Source organism: Anguilla anguilla, chromosome 1 (genome assembly GCF_013347855.1).
Source record: "Anguilla anguilla isolate fAngAng1 chromosome 1, fAngAng1.pri, whole genome shotgun sequence".
Taxonomy (NCBI): domain Eukaryota; kingdom Metazoa; phylum Chordata; class Actinopteri; order Anguilliformes; family Anguillidae; genus Anguilla; species Anguilla anguilla.
The window spans coordinates 65,099,051-65,125,745 of NC_049201.1; the positions used below are offsets into that span (position 1 = coordinate 65,099,051).

Genomic DNA, 26,695 nt, shown 5'->3' on the forward strand with positions numbered 1-26,695 from the left:
GAAAGGGGACCCATGGCGTCAATCACACGCACCTTTTCATGAATATTACGCAGGTGATTCCCGTCCGCGTTCTCTGGCGCATGTCTCTGGTTTCGATTTGTTTCCCCGAGTCCTCCGCTTTCACTCTAGATAGTCTGAAAGCTTCCTGTCAGCCTCCGACAAGCACTTTGTTCTTCCCAATGAGCGGTTGCTTCTTGCCGAAATGGGGTCACGGGTTAAATCGTAGTAAAGTCGAATTACTTTCGGAGCCCAAAGGGGCCAATTAGCGGGTGTCTGAACCAACGGCATGGTGCGCTTGACAGGAATTCACCCGGCCCTAGTTCAGCATTACCGCTACTCAACATTCCACATTGGTTCTGTTAGAAATATCCCCCAGATCTGTGTGGCTGATCTTTTTGCCTGACCTAAAAAGCATTCTTCCAGAGTCAATCCGCCACCACATTAATCCATAATTTCATATGGACCAAGAATTTTAAGAACAGACGGGGTCATTCACAGTACTGACTGGATTGGTAGAATGAAATATAAACACTGGCTCAAGCGTAAGGACTAGCAAATGGCAGCACATTTAAGAAACTCTCTATTTAGATGTAAATGTAAATATGGAAGCTTGAGCACACCTCCTCACAGTACTTGAGGTCGACAGACTTGCCATCACTGCGCACACAGTCCAACATGCGGGTCTTGAAGCCGTTCCCGCAGATGGCTTTTTCACTCAGCTGGCAGGTGCTCCAATCTGGGAGGAGACACAGAGATGAAAGGGGGAGAACCATAAGAGAGAATAATCAGGTCCATCCAGGTCCATCCAGCCCACAGCAGAAGGAAACCAAGAAACCCCCACCTTTGGCTAATTTAGCAATGTAAAGACATCAATCTCTATACCTGGAGGGAGGGCCTTGTGGCTGCTGATATTTTGCACAAACTTTTGCTCTCAATTAATCACCTCCACCAAACACAGCTCAGCTGTCGTTTTGCTGCAGTGCAGTTTGGGAAATGCATAGGGGTCAGGGGAATTGATTAGAACATAAACCAGCACAGCACAACCTGCCCTCCAGGAACTGGATTTCACACTGGTGCTCCGCTGCTTTAAAGGTGCAGGGTGAGACACAAAAGAAAGGGAATGAGTGTGCGTTGGAAAACTGTTACAATGTACACAAGCCTCTGTAGATTCTCAAAGTCTTTAGAGAGACAAGCTTATCAGACCTACGAAACAGGACAGAGATCTATACAAACCACTAAGGCTACTTAGAAGTCATCATGGGGCAATGATACAGTTTGTCTATTTGAAACCCTTTGACAGGGCTGAGTGGATGTTTTCAAAAAGCCAAATCCACAGTGACTACAGAGTAGAGCTTTGAGAGGCCCAGGGGAGCAGTAAAGATAGAAGGGAAGTAAAGACTAGTTTTGTCCATAACACATTAAAAAAGCTTTACCCATAAATATCTGCTTTCCTTCTAATATCACGTACTTAGACACCGATATGCCCGAGTACCTTGGGGACAGGGAAGCCAGAGAGTTGAGAGCAGAATTAAAGATGGGAAGTCTTTGCAGTGCCCTGCTCACAGCACAAGCACTGATGAATAAAATCCTCACAGTGAACTCCAATTTCATACAGACCTCGATTCAAGCAGAAGACAATGTGTTCAGCCGTCAACTCCCCATGACAAATTAAAGCATCCTTTTTCATCTTTGACAGAACAATTTATTGAAGCTAATGCCCACTTAGCTCAAATCACTGTGCATGGAACAAAACGAGAAACACTAATATGGAGATGAATATATGTATTACTTGAATTTAAGCTGAATGTTCCACCAGAATGAATAAAGAAATGTCACATTTGACTCTATGACACTGTGGATGTAGTACTGGAGCAGCAATGTAGCAGAGGGCTATAAATGAGGCCTGAGCCTGCCTAACTACGACGTCTTAATGGCCGACCCAAACCAGCCCAACAAGCTCCAGCCAAATTTTAAGCTCGAACCCGATAGAGCCCAATTGCTGAAATAATAAGCCAACAAAACCATAGCAAGCAATAGAAAATAATGTAGTGTTAAGCTGCTAGTGAAGGTGCTTGTAATCACAGAACAGGGTGGGGGAGCAATATAAATGTGTTATAAATTGTTTGTCTCCAAATCACGCTAAGCAAAAATACCTATAGCCATTGTTGTCTATTCTCCGCCTGTTCAGAATACAGTTTTAGTGTCATGCAAAGTGCTGATACATAATCAACAGATGGCATGCTTCCTCACCTAACACTTGCCTTTTTTGCATGGCTTCCAAATACTTTATAAGATTTGGGCCGGCTGAGACGAAGGCCCCATTAGTCTATGTTACCTGTGATGTGAAAGGTGCAGTGCTGGGCGGCTGTGTTACCTGTAATTTTATACATGCAATACTGCATGGCTGCGTTACCTGTGATGTCACAGGTGCCATGCTGGATGGCTGCGTTTCCTGTGATCTTACAGGTGCAGTGCTGGGTCGCTGTGTTACCAGTGATGTTACTGGTGCAATGCTGGGTAGCTGTGTTACCAGTGGTGTTACAGGTGCAGTGCTTGACGGCTGTGTTACCTGTGATGTTATAGGTGTAGTGGTAACAGTTCTTATTCAGGCTACATGCTTCGGTCTGTGTGGTGGCTGGGCACTCTTTTCCTATTCCAGGCTGGCGGACGACGTACGCTGTCCTTTCTCGACTGCTCTTCTCATTGCATGGCTGAGGAAACAAGATTTTTCATCAGCGCTGCTTCTCTGGTTCACCTGTGGTTGCTCAGCACACAGCAATTACTATCAGTAGAAGGCTATCCACTGGCTATGGTACGACCATCAGATTAACTGTAAAAAATCCCATGTTCCTTTAACCACCTGAACTAAATTTGCAACCCAGCTGGTATGAGCTGATTATAATCGTCTTGTCCGATGTCAGGCTATTTCTCGGGCCGAGCGCATCACGGCTCCCCGTGGAATCTTGGCATCCCTTCAGTAATTAGCATTTTCATCAGATCCATGGGCAGTCTGCTCAGGAACAACACTGAGAATAACACAGATAAGCTTCCCACTAGGGACCTGCACATAATGTGCTTTATGACACAGTCCTTCGGCCGCAGAGCGCCGTGATGGCTCATCCTTCCAAGAATTCCTCTCCCCCCCCCGAGTCTCCAACCCCATGACGCATTGCACATCTGAGTCGTTCGTGCTGAGGTTTAAATTGGTGAGAAGTCAGCATGTCAGCACCTTGCAGAACGAATGGAGAACAAGCCCATAAATGGCACGGTTAGCATGCATTGCAGACTGCAGGTGAGCATCTGGCTGGTGAGTGTCTTCTCTTTTTATTCATTTCACTCGAGAGGAATGACACGGGAACGCAAAGCCAAGCGGGTCTTACCAGGCTGCATCGGCTCCAGGAACCCCAGTCGGACAGAACGCAGTCCTCCGGACATGGCAACTGGCTCTCCTGAGCACCGAGCGGCATCTCCTCCGGGTCGCACAGGTAATCCTCAACCGCATCAGAGGGTCCATCAATGGTGTTCAGCATACACCTGTTGCAGAGCCACTGCAGTCTTACATTATGCCCATTGAACATTCAGTGTACCTTGCATCCCCAATGCCAATGATTCAAACCTTTTTTTCTATTTGTCAGAGTGGTTCTGGCTTTACAGAGAAGAAGCCTTGGTTCTCCCATGGGGATTTCTAATTGATGGCTGCTCTCACCACAGTGGTTGCAATGTGCCAACTACGTATATGCTGTCAGGTTTGCCCAAAAATTTACGACACACTTCGTCAATGTGCGTTCACACAGCAAAAAAAAGAAAAACAGTCTCAGTGGCTCACCTTACTTTTCTGGTCTGCACGCCCTCTCCGCAGTTCTCCTTCAGGTCCACATTACTGACCTTCCAGACGCTCCAGGGCTCAGCCACCCAAACGTACTGACTGCAGTCACTAACACATGGCACCATCTCATACACCTGTCATCAAAAATACATGTCACATCAGTATCAAACTATACATGTATTATCTAGTGTTCAACCATGATAATGCTAATTGATTTATATTTGAATTCTTGAATTAAAAAATTAAAAATCACATACATGCACAGAATGAATAAATGTAGAAGATTGAGATTTGGATTCTTTATCAGTATTCATTAAGGACAGTCTATAGCGAGAACCTTCCATAAAATGGCAGATAAATCATTGGCATAATTCATTTTCCTGTGTGAAGAGTACTGCATGTGTGAATGCAGATCTACTGTATCTCCAGTGAGACACAGCAAACGAGTCATTAAGAAGAATTTCATAAAGCGCTTGAGGGAAAAAGTGGGATTTGATCATTCGTATCATATCTTGGGACCCATAGAATATGCAAATGCACATTATTCTTAATTAGACCTTCAGAGAGTAATGGATGAGTCAGGATATAAAGTATCTTGTGTTCTAATTGCAAGAACAGCAAGAACATTGTTGGCCTTGTTGCAATGAATAGAATATGCATGCTTTTTCAATACATGCATTGTATGCATTTTTTTCCATGTAGACTATACAGACAATTAATAACATTGTACTTTCGGATTTATCTATTCCCCTTTTTTGAATTCTGTGTAGTTTTGGCCTTGTGCAAGTGTCACAGATGTCATTATCATACTCATCATTATAAGTAAAGCAAGATAAACAAATAAATAAAAATGTTCTCACCTGGGCCTACAGACAGACAGCCATATTTCATGTCCAGGAATCCAGAGGGGTGGTGTGGGGGGAGGGGCAGTAAACCACTGGTTATAAAATATGCTCAGGAACACATCAGTCCATTTTGGATAATGATCAACTGAAATAATTAGTTTAAGCAATGGGCAAACATTTACCCAATGCACCATTAAATGCAAGTCACATACTCCAGACTACGTATAAGAAAAGATCCAACAGAAAGCAAAATGTGACCACAACCACTATTTATCTGTGCTTGCATATATGCATGGGGAAGGAGTTCTATGTGCATAAAATCATACTGTTATGTGCATAAAATCAAACTACCAACATCAGCAGTATTTTTAATATAGCTGTCTAACTTTATTTCATAAAATGTAAGCACATTTATTTAACATCTCCTCTGAATTAAAAAAAGTTTAATAAATAACAATTAAAGGCTAATAGTATAATTTCTAATGTTTTGTCAATTTTATTGTTAAATATGACATTGCACATTCATTGCAATGAAATCCCTTGTCCTTATTCTGCAAGCGCATTTGATTTTAAATAGCAGACTAAGCATTGTTAGCATTTAAATCACCTCGCCATTAAAATTCAATCACAGATATTAATGCTTTACCTGATTGACATGGTCGAGTTTGGGACAGGGTCGTCCACCATTGTACGGTTTCTCTCGAAGCCACTTGGACCGGACCTTGACCCCACTGCCACATGATTTAGTGCAGCGCGACCAGTTGGACCACTCACTCAGCTTACAGTCTGAAGGACAGGGGATAATGCACGCTTCCTCAATGTATCCTACAGAGACAGAAGAGGGTGAAAAGCATTCCAGATGTGAAAAGAACACTTCGATCATACATAGCTCTTATTTGCAAAATGGGAAATTGAGATTTTTAAAAATGCTAGAATAACTGTGGTGCAATCCGTAGGGTTTGTTAAGCCCATTCCTCCATGAGACTGGATGTTCACGTCCCTGCTATGACCCTTTCTGTACAGAAGGCCAAGTGTCTAGAAACTGTTCATGATGTGGCAATTTAATCCAGTCTAGTCTACTATTATATAATCCTTTTTAACAGGTTAGAGAGATAGTCCAAGGGAACAAGCAACAGAAGGCCCCTAAATGCAGCACATCTAAAACAATTGAAATTAATTTCTTATTTAAAATAATAATCCCAATAATTTAGCTACTGAAGACTTCTAACAAAAATGACAAATTTACTCCTGCTCTGGACAATAAGGTCATGTTTGTAAAAAATAATGGTCAAGACCTCACAGCCATCAAAACCCCATTCACATGCAAAGGATGTCACGTGACAAGGCCAGTCCAGTACCCACAATGCAGAACTCTCCTGTTCTCTGGCCGCAACCACAAAAATGTAAATTCCTGACTTTTAATCGATTTCTTCAGTTCAAGATCACAGATTGGGCATTCAAATCCGGAAAGGTAACCATGACCCTGTGGTATGGTATGGCCACGCTGAGCTGAGGAATAGCTGTGTGTTCCGTTATTTTTCTTTGGAGAGGAAATAAAACTGTCCAGGAGAGGAGACACCATTACAGCCTAGATTAGTGTACATAGATAAGAAACTACTTAATTGCCTAATTAAATCCTGAGGGGTTTTGGGAAGGGGAAGAGAGAGAAATGGACGAAGGCCTTATGATCATGTCAACCATAGCAAACCACCTCGTAACATACAAAATAACATACAAAATAACTTGCATGAAAGCATACTGTCCCTCTCTTCCACAAGTTTCTAAAAACAAGGAATTGGGATGGCAGGTATGCTCCAAGTCACAACTAGGTTGGGCGGCATGCTCATACCTATACAGCACCGAACTGAGTTCGGAATGTTGCATTGGGTAGCATTGCTTTGGAATACAGCTTGTTTAGTTTGTGTGAGCTAAGATGGCAAATATCTTTTCTTGTAACTTGCCATAATTTTGATATCAATATTTTTCATGGCAGGCCTAGGTTTTGCAGGCTTGAATGAATGACTTATAGACAGTGCTTTATATGTGTGAGTAACTTGCCATTTTTGTATGCTTTTTGTAAGTGTTTTTGTTCAGATCAACAGTACTGTGGCCAAAGATGAAGAAGGGTGGAAGGTAACAAAGACAGAAACAGAAACAGAGAAACATAGAGAGGGAGAGAAAGATTCATATACATTACAACTGAGAACTGAGGTTGGCAGGGATAATGATGTAAATCTATGTGGGTGTAGCAAGTGGGTGGAAGGCAACAATGGTAGCGCGGGGTGAATACTGACTTTGAGTACAAGATTGTATGTGGCGGCATCAGGGGTGGGTCTTTGTAATGTCAGGCCCAATCAATGCCTCTCCTGCAACCATAGCTTTAGGGGGGAAATCTCACACTAACAAGGCTGTCCATAGATCAAAATAAACTGACTGGCCATGGACAAGAATGTCGTTTTTTAATGAAAACCTAATCTGCCCAAATTGTATGGTGAATATTCTGTTGGAGCGCTGTGATGTTTTGCCATTTCATATTTAAAAATACTCACAGACCATGCTGCAAATGTTTGTTTCTGTGGTTGCCGTACTCACAGATACAGTAAAAATGAAAATAAAAAATAATTGGCATTGTCCTATATTTGAACAGCTTTTTTTTCTGTTTCAAAATCTTGCATATGATCAGTTGAAAGAGAAAAGACGGCACCACACTGAACAAACGGTAGGGGTAAGGTGTTTCCTATTGGGAAGTAATGGAAAGACAATGAATCGTAAACACAAGTTCATTTTTTACGGATCTCATGCTGTTTATTATAATTGAAAATCAAAGCTGCTAAACGCAGCTCTTGTCCGAGGGGTAATTCCCTGTGTTCTTTCAGCAGAATGGCATCTCATTCCCAGCATGCACTGTGATTAATGAGGTCACGTGACTAGGCGGCTGGGGCCACACAGAGAAGTCACTAACAATCACAGAGAATGCCCCTTGAAGCCATGCACAGGCTCATTCCTTGCAGTCACAGAGCATCATACAAACCCCCTGCCACCTCCAACTTATCATCACCTTCTCTGTACCTCAGAGCCCTTTCTCCCCCTCCCCCACATCACATTGAACACCCTTTATGAGCAGTGTGTCTAAAAATATCGCCTTGGCCGTGCCTTGTTTCCCATAGTTACTCCTAACCGGTGAATGAGAAACACAGTAGTGTCGACTTCTTTTCTACCTCAGCAGAAAAATCCCAAAATGACCACAGTCATATAACACATACAGTATTTTAAAAATAAATATTTCTGGTAAACATACACAAGGGGAAAAAAAAAAAAACTTTTAAAAAAGTATTGCGATTGCGTAGTTAGAAGAAACAGGCACCCTGAACTGATACAGTGCCTTGTTTAACATTTTAACATGTAAACAGCAACCTACAACAATAACCTCCTCCACCAAAATGATTTCAAAAATTTCAGTTTATCATCAAGCAAGTCACTCCTGATAAAGATGGGTAATGCTGATATATAGCTACAATGGTATAGCCTAGAATAAGTTTCTATGCAATGCAGTGGTGGTTGGTCAGCTGAAAATAGGCAGGGCAGAAGTCTCTTGAAACTGATCATTGGTCTCAACCTGTTTTTAATCATTTCCATGATTGACAATACAGCAATTATTACCAAAATACTGAATACCATCAAATATAGCCAGATATAGTTTCTCAGTTAGACTATTTATTTATTTATTTATTTACTTTATCTTATGTTTTGCATATTAAAATTGTGCACATTTTATGTTTAAAACTGTGGATATACTGTATGTATACTTTGTTTTCTGCACTCAGAGAATAGGCTATTCATGGCAAAAATACCCAATGCGTACATTTTGTTTATTGAACAATCTTGAAGCACATGTTTCTTAAGACAGCCTTTATCACAGGCTGTGATTAAAGTTAATGCAGTAGTTACCAGAGTTTTTTTTTTTTTTTTTTTTTTTGTAATGTGGGTACTTAATGTGTTCGTTATGTGTCTACATATTAAAATTCTAAATTTAATTCATTTTTTAATCTCCCTAACGTGATCTGAAGAAAGAAGCTGTGTGTTTACCTGCCAGTTGATTATTCAGATTGCTGGCATACTCAAGCATTAAACAGGTTGAGACCAATGATCAGTTTAAAGGGAAGTTTTCCTCCCAGTCTATTTTCAGCACACCAACCACCACTGATGCAATGCACACATAATACCTATACATTTAAATATAATGCAATTCCACAGATTTAGTGACTACTAAGCATTCATATACAGCAACCATTTCAGAATATCCCCAAAGTGCAAACTATCTGTTAAGCTAATAAAATCACAGTTAAGACAATCTCTGCAATACACAGTGTAGCATGAAAAAACAATAATAATAAAGAGCCCTGGGCATGCATTTGGTGTAGTAACAAATATCTGCACAAGCAGCAGGCACCCTACTTGATCAAAAAGAAAACAGTGGCAGTATGGAGAGCTCAAACTGCACTTTAGAAATACTCATAGCAATACACGCCTTCATTTTTATCCCTTTCCCTTGATAACCAGAAAACGGGAAAAATGCCTCTTCTGATGTTCACCATAACCAGGGGTGAATGTCAGCCAGAGAGCAGTTGAGATGACAGTATCACTGCTATTCTATTAAGATTAACACAGGCAGTCAGAGGGTGAGCGGATGACGGGCTCTTAACTGAGCTGAAAAATGCAGTGCCTTCAATGCCTTTTCTCCTTCGGACCGCTGTATTACATTATCAGAACACCCACGCCTAGACTACACTGACGTGGAAGCCTATGACTCATAAAGGAAAGCTTGATCCTGCTTTCAAAGGTACTGATGAAATCAGTTCCTCTTATAGCTATGTATTAGCTGGTATCTGGTGCAACAGATATTTATAGAAAAGCTAGGACTTTACGAGGCTTCATGGAAGGCAGCCACACATGGTCATTGACCAGATTGACTGTGCATCGGAAAATCTTTCCCGAAGCACATCATCTTGTTTCTTTTACATTGAATGGAAGCACTGGTTCAAGCTTTTGATAATAAGTGTGCCAGTGCAAAGCAAAGCAAAAATGAATAAATGCCATTGATCATCATTCATAATCAAGTCACTACATACATAGTAAATGCTTTACTGTAGAAACATTCTGCACTCCAATGTGGACTACAACATTCCCAATGTAAAAACAGCTGCTGAGTTATTATTATTTTTCACATCTTATGACAAGAAAGATCTTCTGAACAAAAAATATCAGGAGTCACTGTAAAAATTTTCATCAGTTAGAATAATGAACTTAATCAAAACCATGATCCAACAGTACTTTCCATTCTACAACATATGTTTCTCAAGGTCTTTCGGGTTTGTTAAATGGCCCTTATTTCCCTGAAGTTTAGTGGTGGTCACTTATCAGACAAGAAATAGCCTACATCATGGGATCTGATTTTTTTGATACTGATGCAATAGTCTGCAAATAAAACATTTCCATTTTGAGATACCTGTGGTGACAATTTCCACAGCACTTGAAAGAAACTCCATGATTGCTTGTTTTCATGTTTATTTGGGGTTCATGAGATGAGACTCACCGTGGCTGTTGCACCGTGATGTCTCCACGAGGCGGCCATTCTGGTCGTAGCACGCCACAGCCTGATAGCGGTAGCCCTGACCGCACTCCTTGATGTCACCCTGGACCTTCATTCCCAGAATGCCCTCCACTCTGCCCTCAGGAAGGATGCAGTCGGACCAGTCGCCCACAGGTTGGGCTTTGTACTTGTCACAGGGGCAGTACTGCGTCTCACTCAGGGGGTAGACCTGGGTGTTCTTACACATGTCCCTTTTCTTGCTCTTGCCTGCAGTCAGATGAGGAAACATTATTTGCTGTTTTACTATTTTTCATTACTTAATTATTGTCTGTCACAAATTAGCCAGATGCCCTAAAGCAGGGTAGCATACAGATCAATATACACTTTAAACATTGTTAATCTTTGGGTAAAAAACAAGTTCAATGAAAATATAATTACTAGTAAGTTATGTCCTGTAGGATAGTAATGAGGAGGCATATACAAGCAAAGATATCATGGTCTTATGTTACTGTACCTGCTCTATAACAATCTGCACACAACAAGATAATGGCTAATTGCTTTTAATCAGTATCCACGTGCAATACGACACAAGGGCAAATCTGGATTGGTGATAACTGCTATCTATGCATGTTTTTAAAAATAGTTCTCAGTAACAAATTCACTGAAACATATTCGGAAAATTAATTAATATGATCTGATAAGTAGGTCACTTACTCTATGTGCATATGATGAGTAAGTATACTGTCACTTTTTCCTCATTTTGACTCTATGAAATGATCTAAAATGATAATCGTTTTCACACATTTTCCTTGGGATTAAAATTGATTAATCAATTAAATTGCATCTAGGGAATAACTAAAAAATTATCTTATTATTTAGATTTTCTCTCAATTTACATTGCAGTGCCATTGACCTCAATAACATACAGAATCAACTAATGAAAATGAAACTAATGAAACATTAAAAAGCAAACAAAATAACTAAAATGTAAAATGTAAGAGAAAATATATTCCTGAAAAAAGATGAGTTCCTTACCCACAAGCACCCTCTTTCGGGTTCGGACTGCTGAGCAGTCTGATGCGCAGGCCGAGAACTTTGACCAGCTGGAGAGCTGGCAGTCGTCCTGGCAGAGGATTTGGCAAGGCTGGGTGATGGGGGGCATTAAAGTGGCCAACTTCAGGCACTCTGCAATGTCTGCCTGCACGCCATCCTGCTTCCGACATGAGATGGCTATGGAGTCATAAATAAGGCCACAATAAGCACACACAATGACAAGGGCACAATTAAAAATCAGTGAAAATTCTTTAAATTAAATAACAATTTTAGATAAATAACTGTTCCTCTAGCACAAAAACACCATGTACTTCATCACCTAAAAAATATATATATATATATTTTGTACAATAAACAATAAAGTTAGTAGTTGGCTAGCAGAACAATACAGAGAAAGCCCTCACGCGGACATCAATATGTGAATCAGAAGACGAAACAGAAGAGACTGCAGGAAGTTTCAAAAGTCCCCAAAACTTAGATTATAACACCCACAAAGATCTTCTAATGGAGTCACATATTATTTCCAGTGGATTAACAATTGTGCAGCACTGTCGGTGATGTCAGAAGAAAGCAATTACAGAAACATGGCTGCCCCCTGAGTTTTCACTCAAGCCCCTTTGAGGATTTAGCATAAAAGTTATTCTGTCTCTACCAAGTTAAAGTGGAGCTCAGAAATGACCCTTCCTACAGTACGTTAGTCTACATACTAGTTAGCTAACAAGCTTAGTAACACATTCTGATAGTGTGTTTAGTTTGGCTAGCTCAGTGGTGGAAGCTAGTTATGACGGACCCCAGTGCAAGATCTTTTTACAGGCCCCCTTCTGACCCTCATATGTACGCAAGCATGTACAGTACACACACTGCACCATTAGGCCTAGATATTTTACAGTAGACAATGTGTTGGGTTTAGAGTTGGTTTTTGTTTAGATTTTATTAATTCTGGTCACCATTCCGATTCCACTCATTGAATCTGGTTCTTATTGAATCCTGGTTCCGATTCTTGTTATATATTTTTTAGTATGAAAAAAAAAACCCAAAATGTGTTGCATGCAAAACCACCTGTATTTTTATCAGATTTACACTGCCTTAAAAAATATTGTCATTTTGGTAAAATTTAAAAAAAAAAAAGTAAAATACAGTGCATAATGCAACACGCTATGATGGTCACACTCACGATGGGAGAAAGCAACCTGTTGCACTCCATTTTGGCTTTTTGATTGAAACAAATTTCTCTCACACAGGCTGATAATATTACTAAATCGTAGAAGCAATTTTAAAAACGTACTCATATTGAGCAAGCTAGCTAGGTTGTTTTTATGGCTGCACATTCCCTCTCAGCTTCAGGTTCCATGTGAGGTCATCACACTAGCCTGAGCACTCACACGTAATGAATCAACAGGGATTTACACTCCATACGCCCAAACGCCAGTCCTTTCCTCAAAAATGCAACACAACCTAACCACCCATATTTCCATGATTTTCACTTAGTAAAAATACGTTCCCATTTTTTCAGTGAACACAGGCTCAAGGAGTAATTGCACCAGACAATTATGAGTTCCATATCCAGCAGTCTAGAACCATAAGAATGTCACTTTGTATATAAAGGCACATGCTGGTGAATTGTTATTATAATGATTGATAATAATGTGCTGATAATAATACTCCCACAAGAAGGTCATTTTTTTCTATACAGAGATATATGATAGAATTGAAACAATTTTTCATTCTTTTGTCACTGACTTATAATGTCAGCAGTAGATTTTCTTTGCCAAGAAGCCAGCTGTCAGCCCCAAAGATATGCCAGAGTCATAACAATGTTTCTCTGTTTTTAGATCAGCAAAGCAAAGAGAATGGCTGTGACCTTTTTGACTTTACTTTGCATGACATGCAAATACACAACACAGAGCCCACATCCACAGCATGTTTTGGATTTGTTGTGATGCAGACAGAACTTCATGCTCAGCCTCAGGGTGATTTTGTTTACTTGGATAGCCCCTGTCTGTTCCGTGCTGACATTGACTGGTTGGTTGAGACCCAGGGTGTCAGTAGTGTCACTCTGCCAATGGGTCCCAGGCTGGATGCCAACAGTAGAGCCCCGGAAGGGCAACGCATGACAAGTCATGCCTGCTTGATTCCCTTTTCCACAGAGGAAGGAAACCCCCCATGGTTCTGTACAGCAGTGACACATTATGCTGATTAGATGGTTCACAACTGGGAGCCATAGCTGTCCTCAGATGACATGTACAGGGCAGAGAGAAACAGCACATAGAACCAGATGGTCAGAAAGGATAACGCTCATGTGGAAAGGGTTGAATTGGTAACAAAAACATGTCCATGGAAATCCACAGACTCGTAGACGTCAGGATACAAGGAAATGCACCAATGTCCAGATTTATACACGATGCGCAGTCAATACAAAGCAGTACTGACCACTGTTTCAGTATGTCATGATTTTCAGTATGTGTTGTTTTTCTAATCCTGCACCCACACCAGTCCTTTTCGAATAAGAAAGGACACCCTTGCCATAGACCATAGGGTGAGTATTGGGACAAGGGCAATGTAGACTGAATCTAGGGTTAATGCTACAGCTAGCAAACTAAAATGATAAACTGACTGGCTGTCCATCTCTCTATGTTCTGCTGTGAACTTTTCCACTTTTCATGCTCTGCACCATCCCTACTCTTTCTCTTATCCTCTCTCCTCTCTCTTAAAACCATTCTACACCCCACAACTTCAGACACTCTCACTCACATACAGCATTTACAGTATATCTAATGAGATATTGTTCACCAAAGCCACACGCCAACTCAATATCTAGTCTCACACTAATCTCTAGCTCAATGGAACAACTGTGTAACTGCTCTCCTCAAGACCACAAATGCAAAAATAAGTAAACAATTTACTGTAAATATAGCTGTAATGCATATCAAATTCAGACCAGTTGGACATGGAAGGACAGAACTGAGTGAAGAATATTGAATTTTCTCTCCCCATGTCTGCTGCTTCAGAGATATGGTTACAGGTAATGCTAATGAAGAAGGGGGCGGAGAGAGAGAGAGACAGCACTTGGACACTGGATACAGGAGCTCTTTCTCCTAAGGCTTCAAAATATTTCCAATTTAATCCACAGGAAGCAAAAACGCAGCTCCTCCTCACAGACTGAAATAACTACCATTTCCACAGTGTATTCTACCTGAGATTCTCATACCTGTTGGAAGTTAAAGAACATGTGGATATATTGTGATAATCAGGTGAACAATGCACTCATCCTTAACAAGGACTGTAAGCTCGGTATTCTGCTAGTGTATTTCCAGAATCACATAATGAGTCTAATTAAGGCTACATGAAACAAGCCTCAGGTATGATTTGCAAAGAATATGTTCTCTCCAGGAGTCTGCCAGTCCGCTCAACCACATTACCACATGCACACGTTGCACTTAATCCAGTGGATTTTTTTTTTTTTTGGCTTCAACCAGACATGAGTTTACTTTAAACACCAGTCATTTAAGGGTTGTTAAGACCATGAGTAATCATCTATGGAAACTTATGATCATGAAACCTCTTCAAATGTATTTTATGCAACTGTAACCCAAATGTGATTACTATACAGATGTCTTAAAGGGATTCTTGTTATTCACACAGACAGTGTTTATGTAGCAAGTAAATAAATGTGTTAAGCACACAACCACAGGGGTTAGATCTGATTTCCATGGTAATGATGTTGAAAGGGTCACCTCGTGTTTGGAGGCCTGGTCCACATGTCTCTTGGGCCCCTGGGCTGTCCTGACGAATATGCCATGGTACAAGCTGGCACCGGCGCCACTTGTGTGTCCTCCAACTGCAACGGATGAGACCAGTGGGGTTCAAAAGAAAACTCACAGCTAGCCTAGTTTCCACACTTCCTCCATGTCTTTACTATTAATAACAGAAAACTTGTTCCAAAAATACCATATGAAGATGTTTACTGTTGCTCAGTTCATTGCCGCATATATTTTTACAAAGTAGTGTAATATAAGATTGGGTAAATGTAATTTGTTTACCGGTGTCCAAGACAAACTGATGGGGACTCGCACTCTTTCTCTTCGTACAGCACCTCAGGGCAGTCCTGTCCCCCATTGGCTGGTAGCTGGATAATGATGCGATTCCGAGACTGTTTCTTTTTCACGTTCCCACCTCAGAAAACAATGATCAAAACAAAAAAAGCCGACCAGAGATAGCGATACATTATGAGCAGGTGAGATGAAACCATTCTGTTTTATCATTTGCCCTTGCATCGCGATAGGAGCTGAATCAGTTGGATTTTAACGTAAGTCGACACAGAACAACGTGCTGAAAAGAAGACTTTTTCATGACAAAAGGAAAGTGGAGGTTCACTGTCAGAAACAGATGTGCTGATTGTCAAAACAGAAGGTGAGATTGACTAATTGATTTTTATAATATAAATAGACAGATTTCACAGGAAAAAGTCTGCTAGTGAAGACCTTTTCTTGATTTATGTCTTTCATAAGGCACGTTTATAGTTTGGCAATGAGATAATTTTACATAAAAAATAAACCAACTAGACCATCTGCTTTAATAAAGAATGTTGTAAGTGGAATGTTATTTAAGAATTAATTACATTTTCCAAAGGAAAAGGCTTCGAATGCAATACTGTCATGATGACAAGCTGTATGTATATTGAATATAATGAATGCGGTGTCATGAAGAGAAGGATCTTGCACATTCAAGATATGTACATCTTTTGACTGATATCATATGAAATAAGCTGTGTACATGCCAGGGAGCATATGAATAATGTAAAATATGGTATTAATGTATACCACAAGTTGTATAAGTTTTTACAAGTATGGGGGCTTTGAAAAAGAAAGTGTGCACAGCAAAAGTAATTGTTAAACTTGTTACACAAATGAAGGTTTATAGTACAAAGAGAAAGGAATGAATTCTCTGTATATTTTCTGTATAAACCCCCTGATTAATGCAACATTGATGGTTGGGGAATTGGGCCTGCAGTTTTTAAATATCAAGCTGCATGCATGGATAATACATAGCAAAACATGCAATCTAAGGTACCCTGGATAAACATAACTGTTGAGCAAACGAATGGTTCCATATTGTGCCGAGTTGATTGATAAAGTGAAAAGGGGGAAAAAAGCAGGTTCCTGTCCAATACCTGTTTGGCAGGTGGAGGGACACGGGGTCCAGTCGCTGAAGGGGGTTACGATGCAGTCCCTCTTACACGGCAGAAGACAGGACCGTACCGTTTCAGGGCGAAGACTCTCCGGGCACCTTCAGAAAACACACAGAAATATTCATACGGTTTCAGCGTGGTATCTGCATGGAAGGAGAGGGCTACAAAGGTGCGATGGGACGCATTTGCCTAAAACCAATGGGGCCATGCTGGGAACCCTTTCATGGTGCTTCCTGTGAGTGTGGCAGAGAGGAGGGGGTTGATGAGCGAATAAATAAGCAATGGTTGCTCTGGGCCGTCCCAGGGGTGCGGGGGGATGTGTGTGTGTGTGTGTGGGGGGGGGGGGGGGGGGGGGGGGGCTTTTGTTTACTTTTTGAAACAATCCTCAGTCCCATGACATCCCTGTAAGCTGTGCCGCAGACAACATAGATGCAGCTGGACCCGCACGCTAATAATCACGTTTAATCTGGGACAAATGTAAACAAGAGCCAGTGCCACGCCCCCCACGCCGTACACAGAATACCAGCCGCACGGTACTGCAGCTCGTCACAATGCCCGGTTTTTCCCACTTGATTTTGGGAGACCCTGCACCAAGATGTAAAGATTAGCCAGGAAATTTAGACAAATTTGTATTTAATTATTAATCTGAGAGGGTTCCTTACAAGTCCTGCCACAGCATTTAAACGGATTCTATCGGGAGGCCATAATCATTTTTTCTGTAGGTGCAGTGGGTGATGGGTTCTGATTTGTTTTAAGGACAGGGGTCATGCTTAATCTTCAGCCAAGCTTTAAATGCCAGTCACCTCCTCGGAATTCCGCTGGATGAGGATAAACATAACAAATTGTCCAGCTGAATGAAGTCCAATAATCTTATCTTTGAGGCAAATCTTCCAGGGCTTTGAGTGATGCGGAGATCCTATGTCTCATCTTATTTCCCAGATACTTCTGGGAAAGCATTATTTACTGGTATGATGTTGCTGGAGGTAGATAGAGAGCCATATAACCACAACGTAATAAAGTAACAGCGTTGTAAGAACAGCTTTATTTTTAATACCAATAGAAGTGGTAAATCCCTTTGAGCGAAACTAAATCCTCTGCCATGTTAATACATCATTTCAGTAATACAGAAGAGAAGGCCTGTAAGAATGGGCCCATTTCCCCATCCCAGATGATCATGTGATGGACTGCTCAGACCAGGCAAGGAAGGATCCAAGATTGAATGGACAGCCCAGGCTTTAAATGAAGTCACTGACTGGTGATGGTCTTCAACCTTGTTGTTAGCAAAGAAATAGTGTTGCAATGTTCTATATGCAGTGCTATGCTTTTTATAGAAAAAAACGAATAACCTGTTTAACATGGGATGACAGAGCTGTCAAGCAGACTACATACAAAAATTGAAACCCTGAACAACAGAATTGCATTTAATGTTAGTGCAACTAGATTCTCAAAAGCTCAGAGATAACTTTCAAAACTGTTTGCGTTAAACTGTCATCATTATGCTAATTACATGCACCCTCCAAATACTGAGATGTAATTCTACATAAAAAACAAACATGATGAATTCATACTGTAGTGCGAAAGGGTATAACACCGTTGCTGAATGTACTTCTAGAGGCAACAGAAGCGTTGAGCATTTTCCAAGACTAGTCATTATGTTTCACGATTATTATGTCATAACTGTCTTAGCCTGGGTGTTTTCACCACCAAGCATCATTATTTTTTTCATTAAGTGAATGTCATCCTAGTTTGAGAGAGGAAATGGACATAATTTACTTGTAGCATGTCCCAAAGTTCATCATTACATTACACAAGCAGTTTTTTCTGCATTAGCACATTAAATAATCTGATATTAGTCCTTATCTGAAATACTGTTGTACATGAGTAGATGAGGTTGAATAGAGATATGGGACCCATTACAAAGGTTACAGTAACAGGTCAGCATTTTCCCTTCTAAAATAGGTTGGCAACCTGCACAACCTGAAATGAAATATGCTATGTAAGGATTGGAAATGATCTGGGAATAAGAATCACTTTACATGAACTTTTCCACAATGTGGCAAAAATAAAAGTTTCTCGAACAGACACTGGATTTATTATGTGCATCATTATTTGGTTTCCTGTAATTCAATTTGTTATCCAAATTCATACAAATGTGCTTAGATCACGCTAATATACTAAGATTGTGAGGTCAAGATGTTGATTGCTTAGTTATTTGGCCAATATTCAACACAGCCATCTTGTCTTAGCCACCAGAGAGAAACCAACATTGCCATTGCTCATTCGAGAAGCTTATCATCACATTAATGGTCACAGATTACATTCAGCCCATCGTATGAAGAAATACAGTGATTATGATAATAATGTGGCTGTGTTCTGTGATTCAGATGAAAAACTGTGGCGAGGCACCAGCCTCTGAGCTGCAGCAGGTGCAGATAAAGAGTGGGTCTATTCGGGATTTTTCTCCCTCCTCGGTGTTGAACAGATGACCTGTGGCACCGCATTAGCCTCACTGTCTGTGGGCCCTTTGAAGACAGCCATGTGCCCTGCGAATAATCCCTCTCTCATTTGCATAAGCAGCATGGGTGTGAGGCTGTACTGGGAGGCTGCTATTAAAGCCAGCTTTTCCTGTTCCATTCTGGGGGGGGTAGGGTAAATAATACAGAGGCATGCACCACTGTCAGAGAACATGGCAACCAGGAGCATCACCAGAGATGGAAACAGACAAAACCTGAGGCACACAGGTCTTTGATCTGTAAGAATCTGAGAGCACAAATTGTGAGACACACTATACTCTTCCAGAGTATCAGCTAAGGCAACAAACAAATTTTCAGCTAGAACAGTGATGTCTTCCGTTGCATGCAGCTTCTCATTAAGTTGCCCTCTCTTAGTGCTTTAATTGCATTAAATGGACGAACCCCTCTTGATTACCCATTATCATCAGTTGTGGAATTACACTTCTGCAAAAATGGCTGTGTTAATTACACAGTCTGTGATTGCATTCTTATTTTTAACCTCTTTTGTTTGCCTTCACCGAAGATTAAACTCTTGGCAAACGCCAATGGGGGAATCTACAGGCATGAGAGCGAGTGTCCAGCCATGGCCAGTGAATTAAAGACGCAGAGCGTAATATGCAGTCACATCATGACAATCTTATGGAAGAGAAAGGAGGTTTCTCTGCTGTGAAACCTCTTAAATATTCACACACCTCATTGCTGTGTCCAGGTGCTTGGGGAAAACAATGCCTAGTAAATAGGTAAACACTCCTGCACACTAGATTTCCAGTGAATTTTTATCGTGTCAATAAAGACAACGGTTTCAGTATATCTAATCTTCACCAGGGTTGGAGGTCACATCGAATAAAACAAATTTATACTGATATACTGTATATTGGCAACAGTGTGCAGGAGTTTGTCTTAAAACACACTTGTAAAACAAACAGTGTCTTCACGTACTTTTTGGGAGGCACCTGTCCGACGTTGACCCGGACACAGATGACCTTGCGGGTTTGCATGCCAACGGAGCAGGAGTCGCCGGTCCCCTTGGCCGTGGCGTTGCTAGCGGTGGTAGAGGTGTCCTCGATGCACTGGCCCCAGGAGCCTGTCTGCCAGTGATAGACCGTGCAGGGGTGGTCGTTACAGTTCCGCACCTCCTGCAGGGCACTGCTGTTTGGACACTGAAGTCCCCCTACGGGAAAGACCCACAGACAATTCCCCTCCGTGTGAGCCACAGTGACCAGTGCAAACTGATAGGAGCAGCATTCAATCTAACTGCGAAGCAACTTTGACCTGGATTTGTTCATTACATTTTTTTTTTTACCACATTTTTCATTAAGTTTGACAAACAAATAAAGATTTTTTTCTTATTTTTCTTAAAAAAACAAATACTTGCAAACTTGCAATCTACTTTGAAATCTGTCAAAAGTGGAGGTTAACTTTTATTGCATCTTAGCTTGCATATCCAACTTTGAATAATGTGCTCAGGGAAATGTTACATTTACTTCAATTCTTTGATAACATCAGAAGCTGAAATGAAAGAAAATATCTTGCAAGAGTGAATTAGTAATATTCTCATAAATCCAATAGCTAAGGAAAAAAAATTGCTTGGATGTCCATGCCAATAGTTCCCCCGCATATATCTACCACAGGGCATCTTGTGTTCTGTGGCCAGCCTCAATTCCACCCACATTAAACAAAATTTGTTTAACCAACTGGAATTTGATATGCTATATCCTGTGAGTACCATAATTTGTCCATGCAAATAGCAATGCTGTGTAAGAAATTCATACCTCAAATCTTATACTAATACTGCGTTCACCTTCCCAGTGGATCAATTCAAACACTGCTATTGCTTGGCTGATCTCTGTGGACTGTGGCTATGATAAGCACATCAGGTTCATGTATAAACTTCATACAGCAGACCCAAGTAGTCACCCCGAACCTGAATTCTGAACGCTCAGAACTTCATTCCGAGCATTTAGGGTTAAGGCTACTGCATGTTAGTCACCTTACCCTCCTCCAGCATACTCAAGCTTGAAATTTCACCGATAAAGCTAAGTACCATTCTCAATACAAATGCAATCCTACCCCTGGGAATTCAACCTAAGCTCTGTAACTACGACAGCATCCTGCCAAATGGATTTGTTGGGCTGACAGAGCCAAACGAGAATACTGTTGCGACCACAAGCCACAAGAAACTGCTGAGCATAACACAGGCATTTGAAAACTGTCTTGTCAGGGCCCTCCTGACCCAACTATATTTTCATACTGAAATTCTGCACAATTTAGAATGAAGACTTAGGGGGAAAAAGACCTTTACACAACTTCATTAAACAACACAGACAACTGAAGTATGACCCGCGTAATTGGTTCCCGGCCCCTCGGGGGACCCCAGTTTGGATGCGGTTGATTGAACCGCTCGGAGGCGACCCACAGAGCGCGGCGCATGCAGCAGGGTTTTTATTCGCGTCCGCGATATGAAATTCCACACTCCGCTGATTTATTCACAGATCCACTCCGTGAGAAATCCATAATGCATTATGCCTCTCCTGCCTCTGCAGACGCATTAAATATGCAACTGACATTACGACATGCAACGGTCTGATGGGACCCCTCCACGGAGGGTGCATTTTCATATTACAGAGGGGGAAAAACGAGATTCGGAGAAAGGGCAATTCTACGATTCGCATGCACTGTCTATTCGTGGGAAACAGATGCTCAGAAGAATCTTCCTCCAGGACACGGACAATTGCTCGGTGGGTCGGGTGAAACCCATAGGCCACTGCATTAGCATGACTCCATTACAGCCCAAATCAGGCACTTGTTCAATCGAGCTCTCTGCCCGAAGGAGAGAAATTTAACATGATTTACACGGATATCCTCACGTTTCACATAGATCATATTGTGGGGAGTGTGGAAATATGCACCCAAGTTGGGCCAGAAAGCCCCATTAGTACAAAGACAGATTTATTCACTTCAGAAAAGCTTGCACGTCTATGCCTCTGTCTATATAGTACATGAACCATGTATCATTTATATGACTATGATTTTCAAACAGAACTGCAGAGAAGAGATATAACAAACAGTGCTGGCACCCTTGAAAGACCTTTGAAAAATAACAATGCATATGTGACATATATTATGGGTGTATTTATACTACATAGCTTAAACATTTACACAAAACAATAAATCTAAAGCTAGATTTTTTTCTACAACAACTAAAACTTCTACCACTATGTTAAATAATGGCAAATCTGTGTGTGAAATCTTCCATCAATTTACAGACAACTTTTTGTGCAATGATATCACTTACAGTGTTACATAACCACTTTATTATTGTACCCTTAAGGCTAAAGGCTAAAGTGCATTGTGAACTCTTAGCCTACATCAATGTGATCCATGTGAATACCTTTGTGGCTGCTGTGGAGAAGCAAACAGTGCACTGAATGTGTTTGCTTCCTGCATGTTACCGATTTTGATCCTAATATAAAACCAGGGAGGTGTACAAAACTAAGTGAAAAACAGGAATAGAGTGTGTGCGTGTGTGTGTATGCTAGCGCGTTTGTGTGTGCATGTGTGTATGTTAAGTTATGAATATGTGTATATGTATGTGTGTATATGTGGGTATGTATATGTGTGCATGTATGTGCGAGTATGTATTCATGTGTGTGTGTGTGTGCGCATGCATATGCGTGTGTGCATGTGTGTGTGTCAGAGAGAAAGAGGCACTGACATTTTAGAATCAGCCTATCGAAATGAGACAGTCACCTTCTCCAGCGCTGTATGCCAGGATGGATCGCGCTCTCATCTGTTTCCCCTCGGTGGTCTTGCCGGAACAGGTGTGGGAGCACAAGGACCAGGATGACCAAGAGCTAAGGACACAGTCTTTAGGGCAGGGCACCTCACAGGCAATGGGGACAGGGTAGATGGCATCCTGGCACAGCTGTCTGTCCACCGAGTTGCCTGGGGAGACAGGACCAGAACGGCCTCAAGATACATTGACTGAGAAGCCAACTCCAGAGCAGAAATCAATAGTGAAAAAAACGCTTAGCAAAGCTTCATGAAATGAAACAATGAAATCCATTTTTTTTGTCAGAATAATTATTGAAATGATTTCTATTAGTTTAAGAAAGTGGAATGTTGTATCTTATTTACCAAAAATGATTAAATAACTACTTTAATTTGTTTTCAGTGCACTGGTGATCAAGGTATAGTCTGAAATAAATCTCCCTCAGTATCAAACATTCTTTGCATTGGACAATGTTTACACAGTGCAAGGATCTCCTTGGATAGACTAGATCTTCAACTCAAACCAAATTATTATTAACTGTCAAGCATATTATCTTTACTTAGTAGATGGTATGACCACAGAAGGAAACATTTCACAGAGGCATGTTTATTATTCATTGGCTTTTAACATGGGGATGCTTGGTTTTCAAACTCACATATGTATTCCTACAATGTAGCCATCACCATATTTGGAATATTGGCCTCATCTCTGACACATCTATCCACCAGCAGACTCATCTCTAAAACATCCTACTATCAAAACCAGCATAATTCAAAGTCTCAGTCCACCTCCTTCAACATACATTATTCCGTATTAAGATTTTTATTTGATGCATCTTTAGCTGTCCAGCTTCCTTTAACCAAACAAGCAAATGTGATGTGACAGGAAAACTCAGAGAGCCTGTTAGCGGGCAGGTTGAGGGAACGAGGAGGGTGGCGTGAGACGCCGGCAGGGTAAGGCCGTGGCGGAACCGCGAGGGAGCCCAGGCTAGCGGGTTTAAACGGGCAACATCACGCAGCGCCACGGATTCAGATGTCAGAGGGACTTTCAAGGTGTTTCCTATCGACAGCCAGACCCCCCAGCCAGACCGTATTGATTCCTATCTGCGGCGCGGCCCGCTGCCTTTTGTGGGACTGATCCATCACGCTCCTGTCGGGCGGGGGAGGAGAGGAAGTGTGAAGACAGGCCGAAAAACCCCAGGGGGGAAAGCAAATCAATTTTCATCAGCGGAGAACGGGGATCAATCATCTTCAGACAAGACCCAGTCACAGAGGGACAGCCGGGGGAGGAGGAAAAGGGGCATTTGCGGCACTAAACAAAGCACTATACAACGGGGAACACTCCGCGTGGCACCTTCCACAAGTCATTAGTGTTTACAGCACTTGTGTGAAACACAGTGGTAGTTTTAAAGATATTGAAAGGGCAGTTCTGCTTCATAACAGCTTTAGAATCCCCCGATTCAGATTTTTCATATACATATGTATCCAGGGAATCGTTAAAATGATTACATGTTATTAATTTATTCGACTGGATGTTTTGCAGTGAAATTCTGACCGTGTACCATGATTTGGGGTAGCATTCATTTGAATACGAGCCATGTCAGTTTTTCAAAAAGCAATTTGTATGGTGTGTGTGTGTGAGAGAGAGAGAGAGAGAGAGAGAGAGAGAGAGAGATGCAGATGTCAAATTCAAATAGACTTCACTTTCTGGGCCAGAGAGAATTAATTTGATTTACAGTAAGTACAATTTAATTGTGAGGGATGGGAGGGCAGAAATTGAGCTGGCACACAGAGAAAGGCAATAGTTGGACGCATGCAGGGAGGACTAGCATCCACAGAGAGCATGTGGTAGCCATGATAAATTACAGGAGCCTTTAACAGCGCACCAGAATTTCAGCAAGTTGGTGGCAACAGAGAGCGGGTCACCTTGAACAATGCACATTATTTTTCATAGAGGTGAAGGGCCGGCTTATTCATCACAGTTTTAAATGGGTCAATATGAAATAGTGTTCTAAGAATGATGGGTATAGAAGTGAGTGTCCAGCGCATAAAAACATATTTAAAGACTCGGCCAGCGCATATGCGTTCCACTACATGATTCTAAATCCAGGTTTCTGGAGGCAACTGATCAATGAGGAGTCTATGAGGAGTAACACCCTAACCCACAGCAGCATGTGCAGTGTCTGTTCATTTTTTTGTGCTGACAAAACGTGTATTTTTCAAATGATCTACCACTGCATAACCATACTCTATTCTCATTGTACTTTAGCTACACAGAGGTTTGGCTGGTAAATGCTCTTGTTCTTAGTGGCTATCACTATTGTAATAGTGAGATTTCATGACTCCTGCAGTAATCAGGTCAGAGATAGGATACAGAACAATACAGCCATTCTCTCTGAGCTTTTTAATAATGTGCCTTGATTTATTTTTTTATTTCACTGATGAAGACTACCATGTTCATTCATCACCACAGAAACATCTGGGATGTCACCCTCATGTCACATTTTGCTTGAGTGAATGGAGAACCTGATTATTGCAATTTAGCACAATGTCTGATTGAGAGCCACTGATGTTCTATCCTCCCTTGGGTCCTCATTAGCTGCCAATCTACAGTCTACAGTGCCTCTGGAACTCTATGTTAATGTTTTTTTTTTTTTTTTTCTTATACATAGTTTGATTAAAAAACCTATTCACTATGTGCGTACAATGCATTCAAAATCGCAAATCCATAACATCAGGTTTAACCACATCAGCATGTTGTCCATTAAAATTGATTCCCTGGAATCACTATAGGCCAGCACAGTATACTGGTCATTCGAAATAGATTTACAGCAGAGGTTGCCAAATAATTTCTGAAAGGTATGCACCCATTATTAACTGTATACTTTTTAAAGGATTTCAGATACATTTACTGCCCCCATTAAGATGCAGCCTTCCTCTCTGGCTGAAACATGGAGGCTGAGGCTCAGCATTAATATCAGGAGAGAGCCGAAGCCTGCAAACCCAGCGGAGGGAGCAGTCAGTGTGCCTCCCGTTCCATCTCAAGGTGAGCCCACGTTTGATCCCTCAGGCGGTATGTGTGTGTGCGTGTGTGTGTGTGTGTGTGTGTGTGTGTGCGCGCGCGGGTCCCCAGCTGTCTAGCGCACAGTCAGCGCAATTACGGTGAAATTACAGAACGTTCCGCCGGGCTACAGCGCGCGCTGTCTGCAGGCCTCTCTGTTTCCACACAAAGAGCGGGAAGAAGCCTCCAGAGACTTGCTCTTTCAATTTAACAACCGCAACAACATAATTGTCCCCACCAACAACAGCAATTAACACAAAATGTAAGAATTATAACAATGAATTGTTGTTGTCTCGAGCACGTCAAAAATGGAGAGTCACTGTTGACTAAAATTGTGGTTGAAATAATGATGTTGTTTATTTTAAATGAGAAGACGTCACTCGTAATAATTTATTTTTGCTCAACTTTCACAGATTTTTGTTTAATCCTTACCTTGCTTTTCCATGAATTACTTAAAGAGTAATAGTAACAACAATTCAAAAATAATTTATATATATATATATAATTTAATAAATCTGCACTACTTTTTTTTTTTTTTTTTAAGAAATCACTTACATTTTTTCATCCTGTTAACCCACTAAGTCAATTTGGTTCCACACTTTTGGGTTATAAAATGAAAAACACTTTTACTTGCAAAAGAGGTGACAAAAATTTAGCTATGCAAGTGTCGCTTTGCCTAAATGAATTGGCATTGCCACACATTTATGGGTTGTTTAAGAATGCTGTTACTCTATTTATACAATATGCTCATTAAAAGCTGATAAAGAAGAAAAATCACACTGATACTGTGGTCTGATAACACTTGTTAAGTGTAAGATTTGAATAATGAGTGCAATGCTTCTACAGTA

General features: G+C 41.1%; 1 protein-coding gene across 2 annotated transcripts in view; it reads right to left on the bottom strand.

The window, feature by feature from the left end:
- Nucleotides 1–26,695, bottom strand: part of LOC118211966 (thrombospondin type-1 domain-containing protein 7A) — a 112,751-nt gene that overhangs the window by 22,998 nt on the left and 63,058 nt on the right. For both annotated transcript variants that reach the window (XM_035389599.1, XM_035389590.1), the window contains 13 exons: nucleotides 22,766–22,960; nucleotides 19,955–20,186; nucleotides 16,485–16,600; nucleotides 15,355–15,487; nucleotides 15,049–15,152; nucleotides 11,297–11,491; nucleotides 10,265–10,528; nucleotides 5,318–5,496; nucleotides 4,687–4,692; nucleotides 3,827–3,960; nucleotides 3,381–3,534; nucleotides 2,570–2,711; nucleotides 621–736 (listed from right to left, as the gene is read on the bottom strand). In XM_035389599.1, the coding sequence (XP_035245490.1) occupies nucleotides 621–736; nucleotides 2,570–2,711; nucleotides 3,381–3,534; nucleotides 3,827–3,960; nucleotides 4,687–4,692; nucleotides 5,318–5,496; nucleotides 10,265–10,528; nucleotides 11,297–11,491; nucleotides 15,049–15,152; nucleotides 15,355–15,487; nucleotides 16,485–16,600; nucleotides 19,955–20,186; nucleotides 22,766–22,960 (1,970 nt within the window). The remainder of the gene's footprint in view (nucleotides 1–620; nucleotides 737–2,569; nucleotides 2,712–3,380; nucleotides 3,535–3,826; nucleotides 3,961–4,686; nucleotides 4,693–5,317; nucleotides 5,497–10,264; nucleotides 10,529–11,296; nucleotides 11,492–15,048; nucleotides 15,153–15,354; nucleotides 15,488–16,484; nucleotides 16,601–19,954; nucleotides 20,187–22,765; nucleotides 22,961–26,695) is intronic.